General features: G+C 34.0%; 4 protein-coding genes across 5 annotated transcripts; 1 reads left to right on the top strand and 3 right to left on the bottom strand.

Annotated features, from left to right (window-relative positions):
* Nucleotides 1–866: 866 nt before the first annotated feature.
* On the top strand, nucleotides 867–4,587 carry LOC140982366 (histidine-containing phosphotransfer protein 1-like). 2 transcript variants are annotated; one of them, XM_073448848.1, is made up of 7 exons: nucleotides 867–995; nucleotides 1,140–1,219; nucleotides 1,902–2,032; nucleotides 2,131–2,199; nucleotides 2,465–2,536; nucleotides 3,229–3,301; nucleotides 3,910–4,587. In XM_073448848.1, the coding sequence occupies exons 2-7, from the start codon at nucleotides 1,160–1,162 to the stop codon at nucleotides 3,940–3,942; spliced, it is 438 nt and encodes a 145-aa protein (XP_073304949.1). In that variant the 5' UTR covers nucleotides 867–995; nucleotides 1,140–1,159; the 3' UTR covers nucleotides 3,943–4,587. The 2 variants fall into 2 exon arrangements, with proteins under 2 accessions (XP_073304949.1, XP_073304948.1); XM_073448847.1 differs by having other exon boundaries at nucleotides 919–1,024.
* Nucleotides 4,588–4,725: 138 nt separating this feature from the next.
* LOC140982367 (copper transport protein ATX1-like) lies at nucleotides 4,726–5,983 on the bottom strand. Its single transcript, XM_073448849.1, has 3 exons — nucleotides 5,777–5,983; nucleotides 5,411–5,486; nucleotides 4,726–5,131 (listed from the first exon to the last, which is right to left on the bottom strand). The coding sequence occupies exons 1-3, from the start codon at nucleotides 5,783–5,785 to the stop codon at nucleotides 4,875–4,877; spliced, it is 342 nt and encodes a 113-aa protein (XP_073304950.1). The 5' UTR covers nucleotides 5,786–5,983; the 3' UTR covers nucleotides 4,726–4,874.
* Nucleotides 5,984–7,781: 1,798 nt separating this feature from the next.
* On the bottom strand, nucleotides 7,782–11,996 carry LOC140983370 (organelle RRM domain-containing protein 1, chloroplastic). The gene is made up of 9 exons (XM_073450404.1): nucleotides 11,645–11,996; nucleotides 11,361–11,458; nucleotides 10,784–11,024; nucleotides 10,597–10,694; nucleotides 10,446–10,511; nucleotides 9,811–9,888; nucleotides 8,610–8,678; nucleotides 8,397–8,503; nucleotides 7,782–8,297 (listed from the first exon to the last, which is right to left on the bottom strand). The coding sequence occupies exons 1-9, from the start codon at nucleotides 11,965–11,967 to the stop codon at nucleotides 8,211–8,213; spliced, it is 1,167 nt and encodes a 388-aa protein (XP_073306505.1). The 5' UTR covers nucleotides 11,968–11,996; the 3' UTR covers nucleotides 7,782–8,210.
* A 1,518-nt stretch (nucleotides 11,997–13,514) lies between these two features.
* LOC140983463 (uncharacterized) lies at nucleotides 13,515–18,016 on the bottom strand. The gene is made up of 14 exons (XM_073450525.1): nucleotides 17,681–18,016; nucleotides 16,831–16,942; nucleotides 16,583–16,695; nucleotides 16,297–16,419; nucleotides 16,039–16,211; nucleotides 15,843–15,918; nucleotides 15,460–15,546; nucleotides 15,105–15,185; nucleotides 14,955–14,987; nucleotides 14,670–14,723; nucleotides 14,545–14,586; nucleotides 14,032–14,110; nucleotides 13,869–13,939; nucleotides 13,515–13,797 (listed from the first exon to the last, which is right to left on the bottom strand). Exons 1-14 carry the CDS (start codon nucleotides 17,864–17,866, stop codon nucleotides 13,696–13,698), a joined length of 1,332 nt encoding a protein of 443 aa, XP_073306626.1. The 5' UTR covers nucleotides 17,867–18,016; the 3' UTR covers nucleotides 13,515–13,695.
* Between the last annotated feature and the right edge of the window lie 1,561 nt (nucleotides 18,017–19,577).

Here is a 19,577-nt window from a genome sequence, read left to right as displayed (position 1 = left end):
TTTTTATCTGATAAGATATGATAATTTTAATCTCGTTTCATCGAAAATAAGGTTGGAAACAAGACAGCCCTGGACGGGTTTGGCCAAACCCGAGACCCGTCTCGCGTCAATTAAGATTTTTCTACTATCCGACGAATCTAATCCAGATTAGACTCACTGATTTGTTAACATTTTTAAAAAAAATTATAATGTTTAATTATAGTCCCTACATTATAATAAAACGTTTTAAAATTAATAATCATCAAAGTTATTTTTCATCTTTATATTAATAATATTTAGTAACAAAAAATATCATCATAATTTAAAATCTATTAATTTATATTCAACTAATAATAAAAAAATTAATAATTATATAGTTTCATATTAAATATGTCATAGCAACGTACAATTATTTCGATATTAAAATATTATATATTAAAATTAAGAATCAATATATTTTTATTTAATATAATTAGATTATTAATAATATACATATATACTTAAAATAATAAACAGATTGATTTCATGACTGGTTCACTAAATGTAAAGAACCGCTTGTAAACCGCTACACCGAGTCCAACTCGTCCCGAACGATGGTGTGTTTGAACCTTACTCGTTGTCATCTCTAACATGAGGTGCTTATGAGACACATTTCAGCGTCACAATAGTACCGTATTGGTGCAACATCAATGTCACTTGGAAAAAATATTAAATTTTTTAAAAAATAATAAATTAAGATTAAAATTTAACTACCATATAAACAAAATCTCGAAGATGTAAATATAAATGACAAAAAATATAATTTTTTTTTAAAAAAATTGGTATAACATACGTTTTCCACTTCATAAATTTTTTAATTTATATATTAAAACGATATTAATAAATAAATAACCCTCCCTACTCCCACTCGAGGTTGAAATTCATGTAGTTGCGCACGATGATAACTCTAACTCACACTGGTTTTCCCCATACATAACACACAAACACAGAGCATTCGCAGAGACTACACTTCCGCAGTACGCTGATTTCATGCATGTTTGTGTGTGTATGTTTATGTCGACAAACTTGGCTCAAATATCCAATACCGCATCATTTTAATCGGATTCTTTGAGTGTTATGCGCGTCGAATTAATTCTTTTAGTTGAATTTACCTTCTGTAGCATTGGTTGTCGATTGGGGAATGGATAAAGAAGAGCTTAAAAAATCTCTGTTTGATGCCATTCAACGACTCGAAAATGATGTAATTTTCTTTTCTTTTCTCCCCCCACCCACATGTTTCGCGTCTTTTTTGTGTGGTCTTGAATTTTCTTGTATTCGGCTATGAATCGATTGTTTCCGTTTTCCCTTTTCTTGAAATTCATCACGACGTGATATAACCGATCAAGATTAAGTTACTTGTATCAAGAAAAGAATTACATTGATAAGAACTGAATTAATTGACATGGGGATATTTAAACTTGGGAAATTTTGATGTTAGTTATTGACTTTAAAAAGTTTGAGTTCATGTGGGTTCAATCTTTCTTGTGTACACGAGTATGCAAGGGTTTCTGTATCTTGAGTATGTACACAATCATGAGTGGCTTTATGTTGCATGTGGTGACATAGAACTAGTCAATATTAAACACATTATCGTCGAATGATAATTAGTTCACGAGTATATCTCACCCATTTTGGATAGAATGACCTTACATTGTTAAAATAGATTAATATTGACATGATCTTGCATTTAGATGTACATGGTTGTAGCTCTAATTTATGTATAAATATTCTATGTGAAAATCGATAAGATTTTCTTTGGGTTTTGTTTGCACGACATATCATTGGAAAATTGGCCAAAAAACAAAACTAAGCGTACTATATAGATTCTCCTTTTTATCTTTGATCCGATTTGGGTTTGACTGATTTACTCTTGATGCTTGTAGGGATTGGTTGATTACCATTTTCGGGAGTGCTATTTGTTGAAGGAGGACACTGTTCCTACATTTTTCTTCGAATTGATTTCTAGTTTTTCTACCGAAGCTAGAAAAGTGGTGACACAGATGGGAAAGACTTTGTACAGCTTTCTTACGACATTATTGACCTGCCTTATCTTATGTTTTTAGGGGTGATTAGTCATTGTAATTTATATTGTTTCTGATCGATCATTGACAGGAATCAATCACTTGTTGACTTTGATGAGATGATCGATTGTTGTATGAAGCTCAAAGGATGTGCCGCAAGGTAATTACACCAATATATATTTAACAGCTCGTTTTAGACTTAAAAATGTTTCAATGATATAGATCTTGATGTGGAAGTTATCTCCTTATGCAGGTCTTCGGCTTGAATTTGCCTAAATTTCCTGTTTGAGTTACTTTTTTTTTAATCTCTATGTTCATTGAATGATAAAGCTAGTATTTTTGTTTTTAAAGTTGGAAAATTTACCTCTCTCTTTATAATAAGGTGGTGGCAGGATTTATGTTAATGCTTTGTGCTTAATTAACAGCATTGGAGCGTGCCGTATCAGTGCTGTGTGCACTAATTTACACCAAGCTGTTGAGAATAACTCCAAAGAAGAGTAAGATAGCTTGAATTTTTCTGCCATTTATGGAGAAACTTTTCCTTTTCGCCATTTTGTCGGTTGATCATTACTTCATGTTGATACGATCTTAATTCTTAAGTATTTTTGTTTGTTTGCATCAATCCAAAAGGTACATTACTTCGAATAACCATATCTGACCAAATGCCATTAAACTTTAAATAAATAATCCGAAGACAACAAAAGATCATTGATATGAAATGTGGAATGACAGGAAGCAGAAAAAGGGTTGACAGTGAAACAGTGGAGAATATATGGTATTTGTCTATATAGTTTCTTTTACTCCAAAAGGCTCTTTTTCTCTAATTTTTGTTGTTAAAGAAGAATCTTGTTAAACTCGTTATTTGATATACTTCAGTATTTGAACGATTTGTGGCGAAGTAGATTTGTACCTGATGACACTTAAATACGATTATCCACATGTCATACATTTGAATTTCTGGAATATATCCATTGAATGTATCCTTGAATTGTTCTAATTCCGTAGAGACTTTCGAGCAGGCAAATATTTTGCATTCTCTTAATTTGTGTCTGTTATCCCTTATTTCTGTGTTCGTTCTAATCTAATTGTGGATGACACATTTTCAGAATGCTTTTGGACAATCATTGCAGCAATTTGATTTAAATTTCAAAAATTATTAAATGGTCTTTCATGATATCATAAATTTCAGGTGCCTTCATGCGCTGAACGATATCAAGCATGAATTCAAAGAACTTCGGTCTCGTTTGAATGTTGTTCTCAAGGTGAGTAATAACAAAAAGCATATTATTTCACCAACCCTTCACAAGATACTAGATGAGGATTAGATGGTTCAACCCTTTTCCTAATTTTTTTGGTTTGGATGATGGGATTCCATAATGCAGTTGATTTTTGGCATGCCAAATTGTTAGTTTTTGAAATGGCATTCAAAAGTCGAAGTGTTTTTGAAAACTCACAGGCTTGATCTCTGGCTCATTTTGAACCTCAGACTCATCATGATGATTGAACTTGGCTCAAGCTCAAAATTTTAGAACTTGGGTTCAGCTCATTGGGCTCGTTAGTCAAGTCTACTCAAGCATCATCTCAGGCGCATCTTAGTTTAGGACTACAGTCAGTCAGTCACCTACTCAATTAGCATACTGCAGAATATTCAAGTCTTGTCTTGATTGTTCCCTTTGGATTATTTCGTTAGAAAACTAGGATCGTGAAATAACTTACTTTACTGTAGCGAACTTTGGCTATTTTAAATACCATTTTACTTGTTCTAAAATTATTACTTGTATTCTTTATCTTACATTTCCTGTTTATTTTCATATTGTTTTTTTGTTCCCTGTATAAACTCGATTAAATGTTGATTCATTCTATGGTGCAGAACGAGCATAAGTTGATTTCTGGAGTCGGCTGACGACTTTTTATGGTGGAATGGTGTTTTTCGCATACAGGGGAGGTTTGGTTGTTGTTTCAGCGTCAAGTACTCTTCATGGATACTCGTCTTTCTAGCGTTTAGTCGTTATATTGAAGTCTATTTGAGTCCAATAAAGGGTTTTATCCCGAATGATTTAATCAACGATCTATGCATGTGGAATGAGCATTGAGTAGAGTTTTCTGTCAAATTTTCATCTGAAAGAACAGATAATGTTTGGTGTTAGCTATAAACTAGTGCGTCCGAGGGGCTTCTTTCGTTGGTCCTTCTTTCAATGTTCATGCAAAGCTTTTGATCTTCCCGCCAATAGAAAAAATGAAATTGACCGTGAAAAATATCACCGAAAGGGATCTCGAGGATAAACAACTACAGGCAGGTGAACCAGCAATTGTCCGGAATTCTACGACGAAGCAATTCACCACAAAGTATATTTTGGCGGGAATTTCTTTCGTGCCTCCGAGTTCTCTTTTCCATTTCTCCTTTCTTCATGGATTGGTGATCTTTATTTCGGTTTTCTTTGTTGTGGTGTTGATTTCTTTTTTTAAAAATAAAAATAGTTTTCTGAGATGTAGTTGGCAACACTCAATTTTAGTTTACTCAATGGCTATAAAAGATTTCAGGTTTAATGTGTGATTGTATACAATTAGACCAACTTGACCGTTGAATACATCAATTTTTATTAATTGTGTGAATTATACTTGATTCATAAAACTCCGAATTGAATACACACTCGTTAAAAGTCTTGTGATGAACATAGGCGAGCCATGACCATTGTTCAGGGATTTTGATATAAGCTTCATATTTTTATTTCAGACATTTCAAACTCTGTCATTAAACAGAAGTATTTATTTCTAACATCAGGCAATAAGTTATTATTATAGCATATATATTCATTTCCGGATCAAACTTTTACGCTACGCAGCAGCAACAGCATTAGTAGACTTTGATCCCGATTCAGCTATCGCCTTAGGGTCGTTAGGCTTCGAAACTGGTTCAGGTTTTGCCACGGGATCATTAGGCTTTGGCACGTTTTCGGGTTTCGCCTCAGTCGCTTCCCATAAAGAAGTCACCTTCCCAGTCTTCAAAACAGTCTGCAGAACAGACTCTGGCTTTACATTGCCCTTCACTGTCACCTTTTGCTGCTCCAAATTGATGTCGAACGATTCAACGCCTATTGAATAAAGTGCAAGAAATCAATGGCCTCGGAAGATTTAGCTAGACAATTGACAACTTTAAGTCGAGGTGAGTAAAAGATTCAAGAAAACACAAAAAAGTGATCATCATACTGTTAGAAGCTAGAGCATCTATTGTCGTGATTTCGGACCATTATACAACTCAAATCTTTTAAACCGGAGTTTCAATTGTCACAAAGACCAAGAAGAGTAATTGTTGTTTCTACTACGATAACCAGCAAATGAATAAAGACAGGAGAAAAAAGATGTCCTCCAACCTTCCATTTTCGAAAGAACCCTGTTCACGGCCCCTACGCAACCTTGGCAGGACATCTTAACCTTGAGCACAACAGTCTGCAATTGATCACAAATCTATCAATGTACATTATATGTTTCCCAGAAAACATTTAAATCCAACCAACCTGATAATTATCAACATTTGCTCACAAAAATAATACTAAGATTTCTCTCCCATAATAGCTCAAAAACCATCTCTTTCCAACCCCAGAAATTTTTTTCCAAAAACCCATAATTAATAAAACAGGAATATGATTAATGACCATGTAACAAATTCAAGTTTGGAGCACATTTCAACAAAAAATTGTTGGCAGAAACTCATGCAGTATATTCAGAGTGAAACTTGCCTCAGACATAGTGAGTATTTACGGAACGTTTATTCCGACAAGAAGATTGATATTTTCTCGAGGGACAGAAGTGTGTTGATAATGGAGAGCTTCACTCGTTCTTCCGATATTTAAAGAGGAAGAAAATTAATTAATAAAGAAAAATGTAGTAGCGTGTAAGCTGAAGTATCATCCCATCAGCATCACAATCATTATTAATTCATTAGAAATCAAAGTCTTCGATTTATTCACAGATCTTTTCTCACTGAAACGAGCCAATTTTTCTCTATATAAAATAGTAAAATTAAGTCTTAAATTGAAATATTATTTTTGAGAATGTCATTGGTCGACTAATGTAGTAGCCTGCAAACCATGTTAGCTAAGTATATCATATTGAGTAAATATTATGTGACGAGCTCGTCCGAGAAAATACTATTAAAAGAAGGCAAAAACTTGTGTGAAATGGTCTCACGGGTAGTAGTTTGTGAGACGAATCTCTTATTTGGGTCATCCATGAAAATGTATTACTTTTTATACTAAAATTATTACTTTTTATTGTGAATATCGGTAAAATTGACATGTTTCACACATAAAGATTCGTGAGACCGTTTCACAAGAAACCTACTCTTAAAAGAATCGAATCTTGACTATTGGTTTCATCAACTCACCAACTGTCACACTCCTTGAGACAAATATACAGTATATAGTGTGGATATTATATCAAAAAGATTTTGTTCTAGTTACTTCTTATGAATCAAAATATTCATATAATCAAAAATATATTCTAGCTTCTATTACCACAAAAAATATCCAACCAACATTTAATAAAAGCCCCCACGAAGTTCTATTTTCTTTTTAAAATAAATAAATAAATGACATACCAAACCAAACTAATAAAGTCAACTCATCTGACTTGCATTCGTCTAAAATCACATTTTTCATTGGAATACTCTTCACGATTTGAATGCAATATGGATTAGGTAGCAAGATTATTGTTAGTTAAGTGTAACTCAATGTGATAATAGCAAAATAATAGACGTCGTTTTAAATATGTCTGAAAAGATAAGATATCTATGTCAAGTTCACGTTAATCGAATATACGTGTTGAAACGGTTATTCGAAAGAAAAGTGGGTGTCATTATAAAGGATATATACGATATAATGTGCGTGATGAGTCGATTTGACATGAAACAAGAAGGTGGAGATGGATTGTCTTTGGTATATTTTGGCTAACAAATTTTGTTGGACACCAACCCGAGAAAACAAACATGTGCACTTGGTGGACTTACCAAAAGGAACCTTCTTTTGATTGGTATTGCGTAGTACAGGTTTCTTTATCCCATGGTACTACACGGAGCAAAGACGTACTACTCTATTTACTCCCAAGTACACGAGTGTAAAATTCATTTTTTATTTTTTACTATTTTTAACTGTGTAATTTGTGCTTTTTTTTTAAAAAAAAATTGTCTTTCTTTTGAGAATATATATGTTGTTAAAATTATTATCTTCCTACCATTAATTTAAAAAATGTACATTTTCAATATATTTTATATAAATTTTTCTTACTTTCGAGTTTAAATTATGGGGAAAATATAATTTTTGTTGAATAGTAGTTGAAAAAATTAAATTAAAAATAAAAAATTACATTTATGTACTCGACGCATGCAAAATGTCGCTAGTTTTTTATTTGACAAAAACTTGTGTGAGACGATCTCACGGATAGTATTTTGTGATACGGATCTCTTATTTGAGTCATCCATGGAAAAGTATTATTTTTTCTTGTGAATATCGATAAAATTAACATGTCTCACAGATAAAGATTCGTGATACCGTCTCACAAAAAACCTACCTTTTTTATTTAACGAGAGACTATTATGCTAACAGTTTTACGACACAAATTAATTTTTACAAAAATATCTTTTTCAACCTAGGAGAATAATATATTTTTAATTTAATATCCAATTTAAAAAATTCAAATATTCACAAATTCTCTCCAACAAACTAATGTTAACTCTCAAAATTTTGAATGTTCACGCATTATCTCTTACAAATTACAAATGTAATACAGTTTCATTGATGCAAATAATAATTAAAACATAATAAAATACTCGCAAATCTTTTGCTTGCTAAATAATGCGGATCAACTTCCGCTCAGTTTAAAAGAGCATATAACTAACTAAAATTGACCAAGATACAACTGCGTTTATCCATGCTGTTGTCACTTTAGATAAATACTCTAACATCTCTTCCTCATTCCACGACTTATCAAAGTTGTTGCTGGTAAACCGCAGAAGAAAAACACACCTAAATGGTGCTAAGATGATGCGTTACGGTGTGCTGTTTCATCAGTTGCCCTGTTTTCTGCAAGCCTGGGAATGTGAAGCTGTTACTTGAGCTCACGGTTCTGTAATCACTTTGTTTGTCAATGCACGTAAAAGTCACACTTCCTTCACGATCACGATGCAGGTCTCAGATTTCCCGGACTATACTTTAGTGGGCTCTTTTTGGAAACATCGACGGTAATCATCCAGCCGTTGATGATCTAAAAGAACAAAAAAAGAAAATTGGATAATCTTGTCAACATCGGTTAAGTGTTGAAACAATTAAAAAAAAAGTGTAAGTGTAAACCAAGTTCAGCCACCTTGCCATTCATCTCACGTAAAGCTGTACTTGCAGCCTCCTCGGTCGTGTACTCCACAAATGCGTAACCTTTGGACCTCTTCGAGATTTTGTCCATTATGACTTTAACTGCAAATAAAGGAAACTTAAATACAAACAAAGGCAATAACATGTTTAGATGGCATTCTTCTCAAGTAAATAAATAATCACCACTCCTTTGTTCATGGCGTAGTACCTTCAACTAGTTCACCAAAACTTCCAAAAGCTTCGCCCAATGTTTTTTCGGATGTGTAGAAGGATAGGCCTGAAGAGATAACCCACACAGCAAGAATACTCGATTTAGTAGGAAAAAAGGGTGTTGTGTAACGTACAGGAATCAGCAGTCCTATTGCAGATTAATCAATCAAGGATTAAAAAAGTCGCAGATCAAGACGTGATCTTTGAGCCCATTCGGCGCGATGATATACTCTTGTGCTCGAGTTTAAGGATATTCGGCTTGTAAGCTCGCGAGTCTGTTCGCGAGCTCGAGCTCGGCTCGTTTATGATCGAATAATTTGTTGGTCTGTGAGTCGGGCTGTGGGTGTACTATAACTCAAGCATCGGAAGACAACTTGCATTGTCCCACATCGATATCTGAGCGAAAAAGAAGAGATTGAAAGTCTATAAATGACAAGCATACCGCCTTAAATTCTCGTATCTTAGTCGGCGTTTTGGCTAAGAATGTTAGACGAGCTCGAAAACGAGCTCTCTTAACTTAATAATTTCAAAACAAGCCTAGCTTGAGCCTATGTACCTTAAACAAGCCGAGCTCGGGCTTGATAGGTAAACTAAAGTTTTACAAGCTCACAACTGCAAGAGTATTTTCCTGAGACAAACTTGGGATTTGTGATAATGATGCGTCTCTTCCGAGACCGGGACCTTTTATTTCAATATATTTCTTATGTACCCATAGGAACGACGAATCTCTTTATGATAAACAGATCCAATAAATGTTGGTTACATTTCTGTATGCTTCTTAATCGTAAAATACTAGCACAAATAGCTATAGCCCCGTAACTTTGGGAGAAGGGGTGCCTCCTCACAAAGGGGGTCGCAGGCATACCCAGACTCTCGATGTATAAAGCTTTTTTATGACGATTAAGAAGATATGACTGATAATAAAGTTGCCTACCTTATTTATATCCCATTAATCACTTGATCATATTCACGGTTTATTCACTAGTTACATAAGACAGTAAAACCTCAGAACTTATCACTGGTCCTTTGGGTGTAAATAATGAAAACCGAATTATGAAACAACATGATGTTCTCAAAGCTGTGTAATAGTCAGTAAGAAACAGGGTGGTAAAAACTGGCGATCCTGAGTACAAGAATTGATGCTGTCTGGAATATAATAGATTAATAGAATTTCAACAAAGTTTGGAGTGTAAATATACCAGTTACAAAGAGCTTTTTTGTTTTAATATTGGTAGTCAGCGATGACGCTGAAGAATCGTTCATGGCACAGGATTCACCTGCAAGATGAACATATGCATGCGTTCAAAATTGTAATAGTAGATTAATGAAACTGCACCCAAAATGTTGCCTTGTATATGAACTAAGTCGTACAGAACTTTTTGTTAATTATTCACTTAAAAGTAGAGCAAACTGGCAAATCAGTTCGAATATATCCAGATTTTACGGCATAGAGTTTCATTTCATTTTCTTTGCCGAGGAATTTGTTTTTAACAGTTACTATCAGGTGCGACAATGCATGACAGGGAAATTTCCCTAAATTGGGGAAAAACATATCTCAACAAAGCACTAATAATGGATCCCGGATTGACTGCTACACCATCTCAAACATAAAAACAAACTCAACCACACTCCCCAACTTTTATATTGTCATATCTGCAGCAGCTGATAGCACTACAATACTCAAAGATAGAAACACCGATTCTGGTTATTTTTAGCATATATAATTTACAGCCCATTATTCAAGAGGAAAATGAAGTCATGTATGGTGGTGATCATAGATTCATAACCATTTGAACTTATAGTCCATCCAGAAAATGTAGTAACAATGACCAACCATTGTAATCTTTATCGTCAGACCCAAAACTTTCGTCTGGCTGGACAGACAACACGCCAGGAATTCCTGCAACCGAATAAAGATATTTGTTATCAACATAGCAACACAAATCGTTCATATTATACAATCAATGCAAGAAAAAAGTACCAACCAGCTAACTCTTGAGCACATTCATTGTCTAGTTCACAACAAAAGCCATAGTTGGATTGCCAAGAAACGTGATACATGCACATCTGAGCATCTTTCTCACTGTAATAAGGATACATAACCTGACCTAAGAAAAACTTTAAGAAAAAAGGCAGAAATAATAAAAATTCAAAACAAAAACTAATTCGCACTTCCCCAAAACTCTCATTAAGACTTGGGTGTAGTAGTCAACCACAGGCGCCTTCCTAATGCCTCCAACTGCTGGCCTTCCCATTCGAACAAGCCAGTGTTTGGTTGTTCCAGCAGGAAATAATGATGCATTCCCATAAAAATAGGTTGATTGATTACGGAACCCATTGTTCAAACTACTGTAGTCTTTCTGTACGGAGTCAAAATTGGGATCTGGCTTAACCAATAGAACCTCCGGCCTGCCTACGAAGATTGAAAGCAAGTATCGATAACTCAAGATCATCCAATCATTCACATACACTTCGAACTTATAAAATAACAATGAAGTGATTTAATTTACTTTGCTAAACAGACAACCAAATCTCATCAAGCTACAGAGTAGAGAATCATTGTTCGTTTATGGAAATAAGCAAATTGTGAGCATAAAAAGTCCTCGATGTTCCACTGCTTTCAATAAATACTTCTTAGTATAACAAAAAAATTTCACAGTCAAAAGAAACTCAAGTTCGTGATTAATTTTCTTCAATAGTAAAACCGGAGATCATCCTGAAAACATGGTGTCAATGGATTGAGAAGTACCGGCTAGTTCATTCGCACTTTCCTCATCGATATCACAGCAGAAACCAAAATGAGCATCAGAAGAAGCATCATACATGCACCTCTGAGCATCCTCCTTGCTGAAAAAAACCACGAATCACAATATAAACCAAATATAAATCCCCCCCAACAAAAGAGACAGCAAAGGCAGAGCAATAAGGCCAAGAAAAAGCCAGCTCCTCATCGAAAGCGAGTCAGCATAGACATGGAGGAAAAATGAAAGTGAAAAAGATCAAAATTTGTGACGTCATAACAAAAAAACTCACCAGCCTAAAACCCCTTCAAGTACATTGACATAATAATCAATTACTTGAGGTCTAGCAGTGAATTCCGGTGGCGGGGTCCCCAAAAGAACCATCCAGTGCCGCCTACCATCACCATGGCTACTATTGGGAAAAAGAGCAGTTGAAGAAGTAGAAGTGGCTGCTGCAGAAACTGGGGAAGAAAAACAAGAAATGGGAGAACAGTGGGACGTTGCTTTGAGGTGGAGGGCAGGGGATTTCGGGTGCGGGATTTTGCGAGGTTTAGCCGACACTACCGGAAACGATGAAGCGGCCGTGACCGCTGCTGAACACGACACGGCTTCCATCTCTAACAGAGTTATATCCAAGTCCCCGGCAGACCTCGTCCTTCCTTTTAATTGTTTTTTAAAAAATTACTATATTTTTAATTATTATTAATAAAAATTTAATAAAATATATGACACTTCAAAAATTGCACTAAAATATATATAACTTGCTCCAATTTATTTTAATTGAAGGGAGTCTTAATTTTTTAAATTTGGTCAAAGGAAATGATTTAATGGAAAGATAGACTTTACACATACTTGTTAAAATAATAAAAAAAATTTAACATCTCATTTTGATTTAATCCAAATTCAAACCATTTGTTTTTCACAACACAACACTTTATTACTATACTATGTTACGTTTGATTGAATTTTTATATTTATAATTATATACATGATCGAGTTTTTGTCGAATTTTTAATTTTTTAGGTCGAACATAGGTCAAATTTTGCATTTTTGGGTTGACTTTTCACATTTGGGTCAAGTTTTTCATATTTAGGTTGAGTTCGAGTTTTTCATATTTGGGTTGAGTTTTTCGTATTTGGATCGAATTGTTCATATTTGGGTCGACTTTTAACATTTGGTTCAATGTTTTCAAATTTGAGTCGAGTTTTACACATTTGGGTGGAGTTTGAGATGAAGTTTTGGTTAGAATTTGGGGTAAGTTTTATGTCGAAGTTGAGTTTGAAGTAGAGTTTTTATTTTGATTAATTTAAGTTGTTTTTTTTATAGTCAAAATAGCAAAGTTAGAATGACGCCATTTAGAAGTTAGATGACTCTCAATTACCTCATTTCCTATTAATTTCTAAATATGATATCATAATATTAAATTATAAATAATACTAATATTGTCATAATTTTGTTGAAACAATATCGTAATATTTCCAACAATGATATTATTAATTTATTTCACGTTATTTACTATTATTTGTGTTATTATTATATGTTTATTCTTTATTGATAATCATAATTTAACTAATTTATTTATTTATTTAATATGTGTTTAAACTAATAATAGTACTTGAAAAACTGAAGTTTCAAATACATATTATATTATTAATTATTTGAAAATTATAATTTAAGAAATCTTTAAAAAAAATAGGGAAAAAAAATAAGAGGGGCCGCAATCTAAGATCCTGCCTCAACCTTTTAACTTTCAAGGGGAAACCCCACTCCAGCTTCATAAATTCTCAAAATATTTTTTTTTATCTATTTTTGTTAAATATTTTTATTTTTTATTTTAAAAAACCCTTCTCCATCTATTACTTACTTTTAAAAAAAATTAAATATTTGAAAATATGATTATTAATCAAAAAGAAATTTTCAAATCAAATACTTTTTTTTTGAAGATAAATACTCTTATTTTTTAAGATGTTCTTCAAAGGATATTTCAGAGGAAACATATTAAAATTGAAGTTATGAATATAAACTTTTAATTTCAACAGTTTTCGAATATAAGTGATTTTTTTATAATTTTTCTTGTATGAATCTAATATTTTGAATTGGGCAAACACTTTCACTGAAACATAAAAATTAAATAATAATAATAATTTATAACTACGCCCGAATAAAAACTATTCAACTCTATTCCACTGTATGGAACTTTTATGTTTTTAGAACATACATGAAACATTCTCCCACTCTCTTTTCCTACCAGTTCGAAGTTACACCAAGAGCGTCACGTAAGAGCCTCTCAAACTATATGGATAGTCAGATAGACACGGACATGCCAAGACATATCCCGAATCCTTACGACAAAAGTGGTGCTTCAATGTTTTCTGCTCCGTCCTCTAAATTCTTGTCACTCGGGGCGTCTAGTTTTAACGTGAAAGAGAAGCATAATGAAACCACCTGAAACACAATGTGACATTAGACTCATAGCAAGACACTGAGCCATTCTTGGAAGACAGAAGTTGAGTTACCATGCTCAGAGATGCAACAATGATACTGAAACCTTTACAGTCGAAAGGTGCGTTGCTAGATAGAAACCATGCTGCAACAAGACCAGAAATAGTGGCTTGAGAAAATCGAGAAAAAGGGCTGCATTTTTGCTTCAAAAATTATAGAATAAGAATACAGACTTACTGGTAAGTGGACTCATCGCAAGTGGAGAAAGCAAACTTGCAATGGATTGAACACCAGCTATGAATCCTTGGGCTTTCCCCTGATTTAGAATGAGTTAGTATGATCATTTTATATTTAGAAATAGCTACGAAAGAGACAATATTGAATTCTTTGCGCATGTATAGCAGAACTTAAAGACCCCGGTAATTGCTTGAAACTTTTTCTGGCTATATTTCTATCAACTTTTCGATCAAAATCACAATCTGATGTTTCAGATTTCGCGTGTGGTACTTTCATGGTTTAGTATAAAGGAGAGCGGTTGCATATGGTAACTACTGTTTATCGAGCTGAGTTATGCAGATTAGAAATACTGGTATAATTCCAAGATTCCTCACGACACATGAAAATGAAATCCAAAATATTTGCATGGTATTAAAAATCACATGATCCAAACATTAATATTAGTTTGAGGTTTGCTCCCACAAGACTTGCTTCTTGCTCTTCAAAATTAAGTATTTGGTAGTGCAGACTTACCTGATCCGCTGAGTTTGATGCCTTAGATATAACTGCATAAGTCTGTAAACACGATGAAAAAATGAATGTGGATATCCTTAACATAATTTTTTTACAAAATAATAGAGTTAAGGGGAAGTGCTTACAGATGGTTTCACAAGGATATAGATAACTCCAAAAGAAGCACTCAAATACGGCACCTATATATAGCAATAGCTTTCAGTGAAACAAATATTAAATAAATAATATTGCTCCAGTCTCAAGTAAACCAGATGAATCTCAACTTGTGTTTCAAGCTTATGCCGAGTCCGCCGCCCTTTAGACATACAATTTCGAGTATCATATGTAATATAGAGGCAGCAGAGTAAATATTTGTGAAATTTTAATTTTTTAACTTAATATAAACTTGCAACAAAGAAAACTTGACTCACCCATGGTGCCCATGCTAAGCCACATAGCAGTCCCTGCACAAATAAATCTCTTTGTTAGATCGTTTTCTTTCACATAAAAAATAATAATAAGTAATATCTACTGAATTTAAACCCACAGTTTTTGGTATCGTAAGTACCGCATTAACTTACATATGCTACAGACGCGAGCAAGGCTGCACTGAGAATCACTTTTTCTCCTACCAATGGATAGAGTAAAGGCAGAACCAGTATCTTGAAACATGGGATGAAAGGAGATAGAGATGAGCAAGAAAGACGAGAAAATTCAAGAAAATCGTACACCAAGTGCGAAATTGGAACAAAATACGTGGTTTAACAAGTAGTAAGATTTAACTGTCGCTCCATCATCCAAAAAGGAGACAAAAATAGAGAATGCAGTTAGTAGATAAAAAGATCCGAAATATTTGTTTTCCAGAGTTGGCTAAGCAGAATTTTTTTCGTTATCAGCATCAAAGAAACAAAAAATTAGAAGAGAATCATAAAGTACCTGAGAAAAAATCGAGCCTACTCCAACCATCATTAAAATTTCTGATAATTGGTTTTTGTTAAAACCGAACGTGGACTTCAAATAGTACTGCAAGGGAGACAAGATTAAATAATTTTTAAGTATACTTCCAGTAAATCAAATTACTTACATTACGAACTACATAATTTCTTTATACTACTTTTATTTCCACGCAGATCAAAGAGAGTGGCGGAGTTTTTGGTGTTCTGAACACAATACAGTATCCAACGCCACAATTTCTAATGTATCTTCACTGATGCCCGAAATAAAATATTCTTTCAAAAATATTGTCAAACAAAAACATATACTGAAATTAAACAGCATCACAGATTAAATATCAGTCATTTTAAGAGGCAGAGAAGTACCAAAAGGACACTGCTGATGCCAGACATTCCCAATTCATAGAAGAAGGAAACAAGAGAAATGCACTTCAGCGTTGGACTGTGTAGAAAATGACAATATTTCAGCAAGCATGTAACCCGTATGAAGAACTTTATTTCCTGAACTTCGATCCAGTAAAATCCCGATTTCCTCTACAACAAAAAGAAAGCACCACAATACCTTCTGGTGACAACATATACCGCATTCTTCATCGAGTAATATCGTTCTTGAACAGCTCTAAAAGCTTTATTTAAATAAGGGATACGCCGGTCAGGTCTCATAATAGGCCTCACTGTTTCTGACAGAAACAGTGTCATGTAAACCGGCACAAAAATCAATAGACCAATTGACACCTGAAAGTAGAAGTTTAATCACATAAGTAAGAAGTAAATGACAGATAAAAATTGAGAAACCTTGAATTTGGCATCGTCAGCATGCCTCGAAAATGTATTCTTCGGGAAGAAATCTTGCAAGAATGTTTCCAACAACATGTGATGCAGAAAAAAGGCCTGTGATCCAACTAAAAGCTGCAGCTCTTCGTTCTTCATCCACAACATCTGCCTGCATGGAGGAAAGAGATAAAGTTACAAGTAGTTCCAGCAGTAATGGACTAGAATGCTTGTGTTGGCGAGAGAGGGAAAAGAAAATAATTCGGGAAGAGGAAGAGAAGGCCAGAATATACATGACAGGTATTATAAAGAAAATTATACAAACAAGCACTCACTGCATATGCAACCGAAATGCAGAAAATGCTCCCCTGGCTTATGATGTAAGATATCGTCCGGAGAACATAGTAAGCATATACCGAGCCTTTCGATTTATCGATGGCAAGTAAAGCTGCAAAACGTAATACAATGAAATCTAAATATTCAAAAAACTTAAAATATGCAATATGTATAATACAGTAGACTGTTTATTTTATGTATAACATATGTGTCATGGAAAGAATGAAACTGCTTGAAGAAAACATACCGAAAGGCACAATAGTGGTCGAACAAGTGAGAAGAAGCATCGGTTTACGCCCATACTCGTCTGCAAGCTGGCCTAGCAGTGGAAGAACTATCATCTTGAATATCCCAACAACCTACGACCACAAAAGAAGTCCTAAAACACGAGGAAAATGTAAGCAACAAACGTAGTTTGTGTTCCATAGAAAAAGTTGATTAATTTGTCTCTTCTTCTATCCATGGAAGGTTCGATTCTTATATCATCCCTCTGCATACAGAGGCCAATTATTTAAGGGGAAAAAAATCCAATTCACACTAATGAAATAGTATTTGCCGATTTAGGAACAACTTTCTTAAAAAAGTTCACTTCCAGGGACAACTTCGGCCGCTTGCCCAGGCGGCACCCCAAGAATCAGTGGAACTGCGGGAGAGAGCCTATACAGCAAAACTAAACCTTTGACTTTAAAACTCAAAAAAGGAAAAATAGTGTTACGGCCCTGCCTGTCTGGCTTCTCCACTGCCAAAAAACATTTAAAAATGCAGGAGCCGGGTGACTTATCATCATTTGTTTTAGCATAATATCATCAGCTTTTGTCTTGATATCTTGTGTTGATTTCTTTAGCAAATAGACCTATACAGACTACAGGATTCATAACAAATTCTCTCTCTCTTTTTATTCAAGATACTAAAACACCTAATCGATCATCAAATCAACAAAAACTGGAAAAGGGAAATTCAAAGTAATATAACAATAAATTATACGTCAAGAAAGTCTCAAAAAAATCCCCACCCCTCCTCCTAAATCAAGCAAATTTTACATACACAAAGTTAAAAAGAAAATCAATCAAAAAAGTAAAAAAAGTCAAAACACTAACAGTTTGCTGGAGGCCATTGATATATATAGCTTCAGGGCAGGTCTTCTGGCCAGGGCAAAGAGCATTAGTCGTCACATCAACAAGCACAGAAACGGTCATCTCTTCTGCAACCCAATGCACACACAGCGGTAACAGAAGGTGAATCAATGGCCGAAGCCCTCTCATACCTTCCCACCAATAACCCATTATCGATCTCCAAAAAAAAAAAGCTATCTTTCTTCACTTTGCGCCAGTCTTTGAGGAGAAACGATCGTGTGAATTGATTTGTATTGGTAGTTATTGATAGAGGACAGTAGCAGCCTGAGTTGTTACGTTGGAACCAATTGAGGTCGCGTTCACGAAATCTTATGCTTGTTTCAGCTCGAATAGAGCCAACGACTGATTTATAGAAACCAAAATCTACTGACGTGTTATTTTACAATTTATCATACAAGGACACGGGCTGAGATGTTTATGTCACTGCATCAACATATTTAGTATATCGACACAACATTGTTTAGATAGATGTCTTGAATATAACCAAAAATACTTAGGCAAAAACTTGTGTGAGACGGTCTCACGGGTCGTATTTTGTTAGGCTGATATCTTATTTGGGTCATGTATAAAGTAATATTATTTTTTATGCTACGAGTATTATTTTTTATTGTGAATATCAGTAATATTGACTCATCTCACAGATAAAGATTCACGAGACCGTCTCCCATTAGACATACTCAAATACTTATTCATAAAATCCAAATTTTAATTCGTAAATATAATTTCTGCTTCTCTTAAGGTCAAAATATATGAGAAAACGATATTTAAATTATTTTTACCAATAAAGTAAAACAATGATAAGGTTGGCGTGGAAAAGGTGCTGCCCATTCCACAATAATGAATGTTCTGCGTCAAATAAGGTTTTCTTGAATGGATCGAAGAACAAGCATTCAGCATTTGTACGTCGTGGTGTATGGGTTGTACATCTGATTTGGTTCGGGACACGGGGGTTGAGCACAGGGGCACACTTGTGCACGTGCCTACACTAGCTAAATTGATGGGTCACACGAGCCATTTAATTCTGGCATATGCTTTGTGGGTTGCCATAACCACGATAGTTCATTTTTTTTCTTTTGACAATTTTATACTTTTTTGAAAAAAACGATTTCACGGATCTATTTTTGTAATATACGTGTATCTGATCTATAGTTAAAATGAAAAGTAAAAATTTTTAAAATAAAAAATAATATTTTTTCATCAGTCATTAATATTATTGAGCTCTAAGATTTAAAAAGTAGAGTAAGTCTCTTGTGAGACGTTCTCACGAATATTTATCTGTGAGACAGGTCAACCCTACCGATATTCACAATAAAAAGTAATATTCTTAGCATAAAAAGTAATACTTTTTCATTGATGACCCAAATAAAAAATTCGTCTCACAAAATATGATCCGTGAGACCGTCTCACACAAGTTTTTGCCTAAAAAAATATAGCAAATAGTGAGTATGTATGGTAATTATATTTATTACAAGCAAAATTTTAAAAAGTATAGCAAATAGTTAAGTTAAACCAAGACCCTTCGGGGGAAATGTGTAGGAATATATTAGAATAAGTTATTTTGTAACTTTTATTATGTTTGTCATTTATTTTTCTTATTTTTTATATATTTTTATCCAATCAAATATTTCAACAATTAAAAATTTAATTTAATTGCATATTGCAATGATAAAAAAATAAATCAACTGTCGGGTATTTAATTTATCCAAGAATAGCTGTAGTGTAAGAGTTAGGCCTTAGTGATCCGCTAAAGCTCCAGGCTTAGGTTGGGCCATAAGTGATCCGCTAACAGCTCAAGTGTTAAGTTGGGCCATTAAGATAATAACTAAATTGTTATAGTTGGGCCACAATTAATATAAAAACG

The sequence above is a fragment of the Primulina huaijiensis genome, chromosome 8, assembly GCF_012295235.1.
Source record: "Primulina huaijiensis isolate GDHJ02 chromosome 8, ASM1229523v2, whole genome shotgun sequence".
Lineage (NCBI taxonomy): Eukaryota > Viridiplantae > Streptophyta > Magnoliopsida > Lamiales > Gesneriaceae > Primulina > Primulina huaijiensis.
The sequence above is the reverse complement of the archived record's forward strand: the minus strand, read 5'-3'. Positions and strand labels throughout refer to the sequence as shown.